Raw genomic sequence first — 9509 nt, forward strand, 5'->3', positions numbered from 1 at the left:
TCATTACGGCTCACAGCCCTTCAGGCAGCCACATCCAACCAGGACTGGTTCTCAATTGCCTGGGTTAGGGGGGTATTCTGAATTAATGAAAAGCCTTTTCTGACACTAGCAGGACAATAGGGGAGTTCCCGCAGTCCTCTGTGCTCATCTGTAGATGTCTACACATTTACCCACCTGTGTAACAAAAATAATCAAAACAGGTGGATTGGTGACCACACCTCATTTTTTAAAATTTGAGAATACAAACACACTGTCCGGACTTTGGGCAGAAAAACAACATGGGTTTATTTTAAGGCAAGTACAACAATTAAGACCACATAAGACAAACACAGGTGAAGTTAAATTTTTAGTGTTTTTTTTTTTTCTTTTAGGAATGCTGGGGGAGGAATCTACGATACATCACCATCACACTTTGTAAATAAAAAGTATCAGATACTTGACTTCTTTATCCGCCAACAACAACAAAATAAATTATTTTCTTGTTTTGTAAAAGACCTACAACTGGGAAAAGAATTATGTCTCATAATTGTACAGGGAAGGGAGGAAACCCCACATAGGTTTCTTGAATTTTCACTTTGGCAGTTAGAAATGGTCGGGCAAGATGAGAAATTATCCAGTGAACTCAACTTTAAATATTATATTAATGGCTCTGAAAAACAACAAAAAATAGCCTGATTACAAATCCACACACTTGTACAGCACGGTTAGAGAAATTTAAAATTACACACAGCACATACATAATCTATAGAGACCCCCATAGACCTATGGGGGTCTCTACAGAGAGTCATTACTGGGTCGCTATGGGATTTGGTCCATAAGTTATAATTTTTGAAACCCCGAATGGAGCAGTGAGCACAGCCATCTTGGAAGGGGGGGGGGGGATTTTTAAATCATTATTCATTTCGTTGGGCCGCGTCCCTGTACTGGGGCTTCTTGGGATCTCAGAAACGGGGCGGCGAGTTAAAGTTACCTGCAGCTTCGCAGAGGGCGGAGGCTGGCATGCGCGCTCTCTCTGCTCCCGGGTCTGCGGAAAAAGCGGTGGGCAAGTTTTGGTTCTTTTTGCGTCTCTGCAGCCTGAATTGTCTGAGAGGGTCGCGTCTGGGAGGCGAAGCCGGAGCGGGCCAGGGCAGAGGAGGGCCGGGACAGGTCAGTATTTCGTGCAGTCATAGGAGTACGGAGCCGCGTGGCGGTAGAGGGATGGCGTGGATCTGTAGGGCAGCTGACAGCTCGCGTTGCTGCTCACCTGGGGTTCCCCGAGGGTCGAGTTCTCAATCCCCAGCCGGTGGGAGTTGAACATCTCCCTGACGTTAGGGAAAGTCTGCTGCTGGGCCGCGAACGTGTGGCCGGAAAGGTGGTTCAGGTCCCCGCTGTGGTTGAGATACCAGGAGGCCGCCTGGGCCGCGGCAGCCCCGGGCTGCGGCGCCGGCTGCGGCTGGGGAGCCGGCGGGGGCGGCGGCGCCTGCGGGTGGTGGTGGCCGTGATGCTGGTGGTGGTGGCCAGCGGAGGCGGCGAGCGCGCCCTCCTGGCCGGCGGCGAGGTTGAGGGCGCTTAGGGGCGATGTGGGGCCGCTCGGGTGGTCCGAGAGGGCCTCGTCCAGAGCGGGCGGGACGCACATGTGCGCCGGCCGCTCGGCCCCGGTGTACAGGCTCATGGCGCGCATGCTGCACTGGTAGCCCCCGGCGCCCGCAGCCTCCAGGCCTTGCGCGCACGGCTGGCCATAGGCGGCTGGCGGCGCGGCGGCGTAGGGCAGCGCCAGCGGCGGCACCACCAGGCCCGCGCGCCCGGCCGCGGGGCTCAGCTCGCCGCCGGGCGGCGACGTTCGCAGCGTCATGATATTCTCCACGCTGAAGCCGGGCAGCCCGTTGGGCGCGCCCGCGTGGGGCTCCGGCAGCGAGCCGTCAGGGGAGCCGGCGGGCGTGGAGGCCGCGCTGCGCGGGCTACCCTGCAGCGCGCTCTCGGGGCTCAGTGTCTCCACCTTGGTGATGACCGGCAGCGCCGGCGACGCCGCCTCGCTCTTGATCACCACCTTCTTCTCGGCCTCCTTGGGGGTGTCCGCTAGAGGGGGACCGGCCGGAGCGCCCTTGGACGCCGCCGGGGGCGGCTCCTTGAGGTGGGCGCGCTCCTCCTTCTCCTTGGGCACGTCTTTCTTCTTGAAGCGCCGCCGGCGCCGCAGGAAGCTGCCGTTCTCGAACATGTTGTAGGAGTCCGGGTCCAGGGTCCAGTAGCTGCCCTTGCCAGGTTTCTTGTCGTCGCGGGGCACCTTGACGAAGCACTCGTTGAGCGAGAGGTTGTGGCGGATGCTGTTCTGCCAGCCCTGCTTGTTCTCCCGGTAGAAGGGGAAGCGGTCCATGATGAACTGGTAGATGCCGTTCAGGGTGATCTTCTTCTCCGGCGCGTTCTGGATGGCCATGGTGATGAGCGCGATGTAGCTGTAGGGCGGTTTCACCAGGTCCTTGGGCGCCGCGGGCTGGTGGTGGTGATACGGCGCGTAGGAGCGGCCCATGCCCGCGCCGTACTGCTCCGGGTGGCCCGAGTAGACGCCCATGGGGCTGGTCATGCCTCCGTAGCTGCCCGCCGCGCGGTAGTAATTCTGCTCGCTCAAGTAGGGCACCACTCCCAGGGCGTTGGGGTCGGACACAGAGTAGCGCGCCTGCATGCTGCGTCCGAGACGGCTAGCCACCGCCTGCGCGCACGGACCGCGAGGAAGGCCCTACGAGAGCGAGCGCGAGCGAGAGAGGAAAGAAGGGAGCCGGTGGGGGGAGCCCCGGGCGCCTGGAAGCCTCAGGGGTGAGCTGGAGGAGGCGCCGGCGCGGGGCGCCCGCCTTCGGGTCGGGAAGGGGCGCTCGCTTTCAGCGGACCGGGCGGAGCAGCATCTTGGAAGGCGCGCCCCGGCGAACGCAGCGCCGGCCCCGGCTCACTCCTCGCTTGTTCCCGGGACTCGGCGGGCGGCCGGGGACCAAGCGGAGACGCCGCGCGCGCGGTGGACCAAGGCAGGCCGCTCGGTCCGCGTCAGGAAAGGAAGGCGGCTATCCAAGCCCCCCCCCTCAGCAAATCGGCAGCCCTGAGGGTCGGCGAGCCGGGGTCCAGAGTGCTGCCCTGCCGAGCCCGGAAAAAGAGGCAAAGTCCCTTTTAGGGAATGGGAAAAGTTTCAAAAGTCTTCTTGGAGAAAGCGAGGTTTTACTTTCCCCCGGCCACGCCCCCTCCGGGAACTTTGGACCAATAAGACGGCCGCTGTGGGGACTTGGAACCAATCAGGACGATGAGCGCCGGAATCCGTCGGCTCTAAGACCCAGCCGCGCAGAACCAGACTTTCCTGCAGCCCAGTCTTAACTTGAAAAGATTTTTTTTTCCTTAAAAAGAGTTATATCTTATTAAAATTTATTTTACTATCACATTTTGGTTAATGGGCCCACGTGCCCAGAGCAAAAAAAAAAAAAATTTGGCGCTCCTTTGCAGATAAAAGTGAGTTTGAGATATAAAATCGAATTGATTAATGTAGTCCAATATCTCCCCAAAGACCTTGTAAGTAGCAAAGAACCTGGGACTGTTTTTCTTATTAATGAGTGATGAGGCGAATAATTAGATTTCCTAATTGTGGGGGGCCCAGGTGTAATGGATTCCAAGTAAATGTGTTGAATTGGAATGGAGAGGCCTCCTCTGGATGTGGTCATTATTTAAGCAAATAATTAATAATCAACGGGGAGTTTTCAGGTTCAGGGCCGTCAAGAATAACCTATAAATGTTTAAGAGGCGAATTATAGAAACCGAGTGCCCCTCACCCCTACCTGAGGAGGCAGGCCCAGGCGTCTATAGGGGATATAGGCAGATAAGCGAAGTGGGGAACGTAGCGATGCCTCCAGAATATAATCCTCTAAACTCGCCGTGGATTCGGTAAAGCATCCCCGACATCGGTTGCTGTGTTGTGGGGTTTGGGGAAGAGAGGGAAATAATTCTGCTCATCTCCCCCTCTGCCCTCCGGCGTAGACGCTCGTAGCCCACCAACCCCAGCCTCGCCGCGTCGCTCCCTTTTCCCAGAGATAAATTCCCTTTGACAGGCTGACTCCCGCGCTCCCCGAAGCCGGGAACAATGCACCAGCCACCCGGCCCTGCGGCAGAGCTGGGCTCCCCTGCCCGCGAGGAGAAACCCGAGCCGCAGTCGGTGGGGGCTTCGTCGGGGACGCGCGTCCGTGGCGCGGGCTCCCGACCGCGGCCCCGCCGGCAGAAACCCTCAGCCCCGCGCGCAGCCCCCGCCTCCCGCTCCTGGCGAAGCCCCCTCGGGAGTCTCCGAGTTGATTTTCTGTATGTTAGTCTTTTTTGTTTGGCTGCGGTTTGATAAGGTGATCTGGGCACCCCGGCTCCGTGCGAGGATGGGGCAAGCGACTGCAAATGGTTCAAGACACCTCGGGAGACGGTATTATTCTGGATACGAACCTAGAGCGACTCGGAGATCCTCGCCCTTCAGAGCTTTCTCCTTCTCTCGAGGAATCCCGGGAAGTTTGTTTATTTGTGCACTGAGTATTTATTTCTTCAGCACCTCGAATAATCAGGTCCCCTTTCGCTCGCTTCCCCGAAGGGCAGGACACTCTGTGACGGCTAAACGCTGGTCAGAATTCTTCTGGAAGTTGTCTATCCGGTTGGGTAGTGGAAGAAGACTTCGGATAAAACTTTTGTATTTCAGGATTCCTTTTCCCCTCCTCACTGTCCCCATCAGTTGTTTATAAGATCCCCAAGAAAAGGGTTTTCGAGAATCTACCGTCAGCCTTAGCTTTTGGAGAGGTGAATATAAGGCGCTGGGGACACTTCATTCATTTTCAAAAACGGAACAAAAGAAAAATACTTACGTTCGTTACTAATGAATGGTATTATGTCCTGATAAATTAAAAATCAAAGGAAAAGTATTTATTACAAAATAGATTCCTATTACCTAGAATATTCTGCTTCTGAAACATTCACTCCATTTTTTATGGGCACTCTGGGTTCTTTCTCAAATTTGATTTTTAGGGGGGCAACGAAGTAAAATGAGGCTGCCCACTCTTCCACTCACAGGTGAATGGTTTGAACTCCCACCTCTCCAGCTTCCACTACAACTTTATTATTTTTTCATACCTCTAGTATTTTCACATCCATTAAAAAAAAAAAAAAACAAAAAAAAACCTTTAGCAAAAAGTGTCTTTCTCCTCGACTATGTGACAGGCAGCCCAAGTTCTCACAATTTTACTGGAAATGCAAACTATTGATCAGGAAACACCCCTCAGTCTGTAGACTTCCTGCAGGAATATTATTTACTCTGCTTTTTGAGGTGCGTTTAAAAAAAATTTTAAAGCCTTATCACATCACAGGACAAAAACCAAAATAGCTAAGGACCACGGAAAATAAATCCCAAAATGGCAGTTTCTGTCTGAGTTTCTGTTTATAAGGGTGTCCAGGTTTAAACCAATGACATCTGAAAAGAACTAGGCTGAACTGCCTAAATTATCCCCCCAATGCAAAAAAAAAAAAAAAAGTGGGGCGGGAGGGAAAAAGTCCTTATAATCAAGACAGAAGAGGTGAGAGAGACATTTTCCTTTGCCCCTGGAATTAGGTTTCTTCTCTGCTCAGTAGGACTCCGGGAGAGATGTTTGTTCAGGTTATTAAAACAACACCTTCCACACACCTGGACTTTGCAAAAACCATGTTTCCGATCTTTTCTTTTTCCTGCCAAAGTATTTTGGATTGGAGGCTGCTGATTTTTACCATTCTTGACCTTGCTGTCAGTGAGCTGAAAGCCTAATCGGGCCCCAGAGGGCCCCGTGCATCACTAGAATAATAAGCGACGATAACAGCAGAAGATACCGAAGTCAATCCCCCGCCACCCGGCATGGAGCCCTAGTTTGGGCGCCTCGGGCTCCTGCACCTGGAGGCAGCTGGGGCGGCCCCGTGGTGTCGGCGCCACCTTGAGGCCTACTAGGGAACTACCCTTAAAATAGTTGGGGGGTGGGGGTGGGAGTCAACCGTTTTGGTTACAATGGAGGTGCTGACACCTTATGGAGGCACCTTAGCATTGCATGGCAGGAATAAAGTAGAAAGAAGGTAAATAAACTGTGCCGAGTGTGGATCAAGAAAAAACAAAACATTTTCCATAGTTTTGCAATGTGTCAAGAACATGATGTGTTGGAAAACAGAAATGTCTTTGAAACTGCTTGGGGAGAAAGAAATCCTCTCTAGGGAGACTTGCTGAGGTTTTAAGCAAATAAAACCTGCTCGTCTTAGGTGTCTACAAGTCTGGCAATATTTTTTCCAGGGCTGTTAACAAATTGCTCTCCTCCGTGTCTCCCCGTGGCAGCTGTCTTTCTGCCCCGTGTGTAGCGTGAGTTTCAGGGAATCCATCAAAAATGTTTGTGCTGCACGTGTGTGCCTGACATTGGCAGGAACAACCCATAACCATAACCAAAGTTAAAAGAGACTTCAACATCTCTGCAACAGCTTCTGCTTTTGAGGCACAACCGAGAACTCAAAGATTGGACAAGCGAAAGGAGTTTTGTGTCTCTTTTCACTATTTTCAGTACATTTTCCTCTTGAGCTCACGAGGTTTTAGGGAAAGGGTCCAGGAATGAGAGCAGTCTCAGGCTTCCAAAAGCTACCTGGGATCTGATGAACCCTTGGGTTCATCACAGTCAATGCTCTTTCTTAAAAATCCACTGCAATCCAGCACCTGGAAATGTTTTCCAGGGCAACAAGTGGGTCACTGCTAGAAACTTTTCAAACCACTGTTCATAAAAGGTAGCACCATGAACAACAAAATAACAGGGGTAAAGGCTATTCTTCACTAAAAGATGAAAGAAACTTGACAACTGAATGCAGTACTTAATCCTAGATGGAGGAAATTTTAAAAAACACTACTACAGGACAGGTTTGAGAATACCTGGAGAAATTTTAATCTGGCATCATATTCAGTAGTAGTCTTGTATCAAGGTTAAAATTCTTGAGTGTGATAATTATATGTGATCAAGTAAGAGCATGTCTTGTTTTTAAAAGATGCATGTCAAAATATTTAGAGCTGATATTAATCATCTCTGCAACTTTTAAAAGATTCAACTAAGAGGGAGGGTGTGTATAGAGAGGAGACAGAAAGAGAAATGTATCTAGAATGAGGCCAATTGCTGAACCTATGGTATGTGGGTATTCATTGATTTTGCAAATTTTCTCTAACTTTGAAAATTTTCAAAATTAAAAACAAATGGGAGAAAACCATCTTTGTTATTTTGGAAATTAAAAAGGGATGTGACACAGAGCAAACATCTTTCCATGGAAGGAAATTAGGGCTTCCATATTGTAAACTACTGTGGGGGCCCAACTGGCCCCCAGTGTCTCCCCTCCTTGTGTTCTCCAAGTTTCTGAAAAACAATCTTGAACAACCATGGATTTTATCACATTAACTGTGGTTGTTCTGTTTGTTTGTTTGTTAAAGCTGATTGTCTAAGGAGCCTTGTTGTTCAGTCAGTAAGTGTGTCTGACTCTTTGGCAGCCTATGGACTGTAGCATACCAGGCTTCGCTGTCCTCCACTATCTCCTGGAGTTTGCTCAGATTCATGTCCATTGAGTCAGTGAGGCTTTCTAACTGTCTCATCCTCTGCCTCCCCCTTCTCCTTTTGCCTTCAGTCTTTCCCAGCATCAGGGTCTTTTCCAATGAGTTGGATCTTTCCATCAGGTGACCAAAGTATTGGAGCTTCAGCTTCAGCATCAGTCCTTCCAATGAATATTCAGGGTTGAATACCTTTAGGATCCACTGATTTGATCTCAAAAATATAGTCATGTCCAACTCTTTTCAACCCCATAGACTGCAACCCACCAGGCTCCTCTATCCATGAAATTCTCCAGGCAAGAATACTGGAGTGGGTTGCCATTACCTTCTCCAAGGGATCTTCCTGGTCCAGGGATCGAATCTGGATCTCCTGCATTGCAGGCAGATTCTTTACCATCTGAGCCACCAGGGAAGCCCCTAAGGAGCTTATCTATCTTTATAATTCAAGCACTGCCCCAATTAGCACAATCAAAATTGGAGAAATCTAATAGAGTACTGTAGATGTTTCCAAAACAGAGTACTAAATATATACGTATGTTCTTGTTGTTGTTCAGTCACTCAGTTGTGTTTGACTCTTTGCGACCCCACGGACTGCAGCATGCCGGACTTCCCTGTCCTTCAGTATCTCCCAGTTTGCTCAAAGTCATGTCCATTGAGTCGGTGATGCCATCCAACCATCTTGTTCTCTATCATCTCCTTCTCCTCCTGCCTTCAATCTTTCCAAGCACCAGGGTTTCTTCTTAAAGAGAACTAAATGGATGCCAGACCTTTATAGTTGGCCGTTTCCTTGTTGCTGTATAGTTGGTTTGCTTACACAGTGTATCAGTCAGTTGAGGCTGGTATATGCTGCAGTGATAACCCAAGTCTCATTGACTTCATAGTCTTGAGCCAACAGCTGGGTGTCACTCAGGAGCCTGGGTTTTCAAAGGCTGCCTCTCCTGTCACCTCGGCAGGGGCAAGAGAGGGAGATTCTGCCCTGGAAATTAAGTGTCCAAGTGACGTGTCTTTTCCATTTGCAACTCACCGAGCTGACCACGTGGCCCCAACACACCCCAGGGACGGGAAGTTCAGTCTTCCCTGGGCCCAGGCAGATGATGAGCTGACTTTTGTTTGGCAACCTCATGTCTGCTACACAAGTCCTACCTCTCCAGGCAGTGGCAACTCTGTCTTGTTTCTCTGCAGCCCTAGTGCCTTGCAGGGTACCTTGGAGCAGGTGGACAGGAAGTGTTTATTGAATGAATGTATGACTTTTCTGAGACTTTTCTCCCTAATAAATACAGAGAAAATATAATGCATGCCCACTGTGTGCCAAGATGTTCTACCTGTGACATCTCATTGAATCCTCTTTTGGGGTAGGTACTGTTACTATCACCATTTTAAAGGTGAGGAAACTTAAGTCTAGAGATTTTAAGTAACCCCAAATTTTCAGCTACAAGTGAGGGAATTGGGATCTCTTAACTCATTACTTTGCTGCCTCTTTGAGATTAGGGTTAGCGTCTTGGAAATTAGAGACAACTTAAAAAGTTAAAATACAAACTTCTATGTAAATAGTCTATGGGGAAACATACATTTATATAATTTCATGACTATATATATACACAGTCAAGAGTGTGTGTGTGAAGGCATGACTTCTGAACACATGACTCAATGTCTATGACATTTTAGTTTTTTATACCACCAACTTGCAAGCCTGTAATTAACCCTGTGGGGTAAAGGGATTCATTATCAGAGCCCAGAAAAAGCAGACTGCTCCCTGGGAGGTGCAGACAGGGCTTTGATTGTTGGACAGGGCAGGCAGAGAAAGAGGTGAGGAAGCTGTTTTTCACCGAGTCTGCAGACTGTGGGTTGGGTATTCTGAGCTCCAGGAAATACATCAGGCTTAGAATCACCATCCTCCCTCAAAGTGAGCACTGGGTCTCACGGTGACCACAAGAGAGGGAGATCCTAG

At 50.1% G+C, this 9509-nt stretch overlaps 1 protein-coding gene across 1 annotated transcript; it reads right to left on the reverse strand.

Annotated features, from left to right (window-relative positions):
- Positions 1 to 260: 260 nt before the first annotated feature.
- On the reverse strand, positions 261 to 3151 carry FOXC2 (forkhead box C2). The gene has a single exon (XM_027513864.1). The coding sequence runs from the start codon at positions 2654 to 2656 to the stop codon at positions 1148 to 1150; it is 1509 nt and encodes a 502-aa protein (XP_027369665.1). The 5' UTR covers positions 2657 to 3151; the 3' UTR covers positions 261 to 1147.
- Between the last annotated feature and the right edge of the window lie 6358 nt (positions 3152 to 9509).

The sequence above is a fragment of the Bos indicus x Bos taurus genome, chromosome 18 (assembly GCF_003369695.1).
Source record: "Bos indicus x Bos taurus breed Angus x Brahman F1 hybrid chromosome 18, Bos_hybrid_MaternalHap_v2.0, whole genome shotgun sequence".
NCBI classification, from domain to species: domain Eukaryota; kingdom Metazoa; phylum Chordata; class Mammalia; order Artiodactyla; family Bovidae; genus Bos; species Bos indicus x Bos taurus.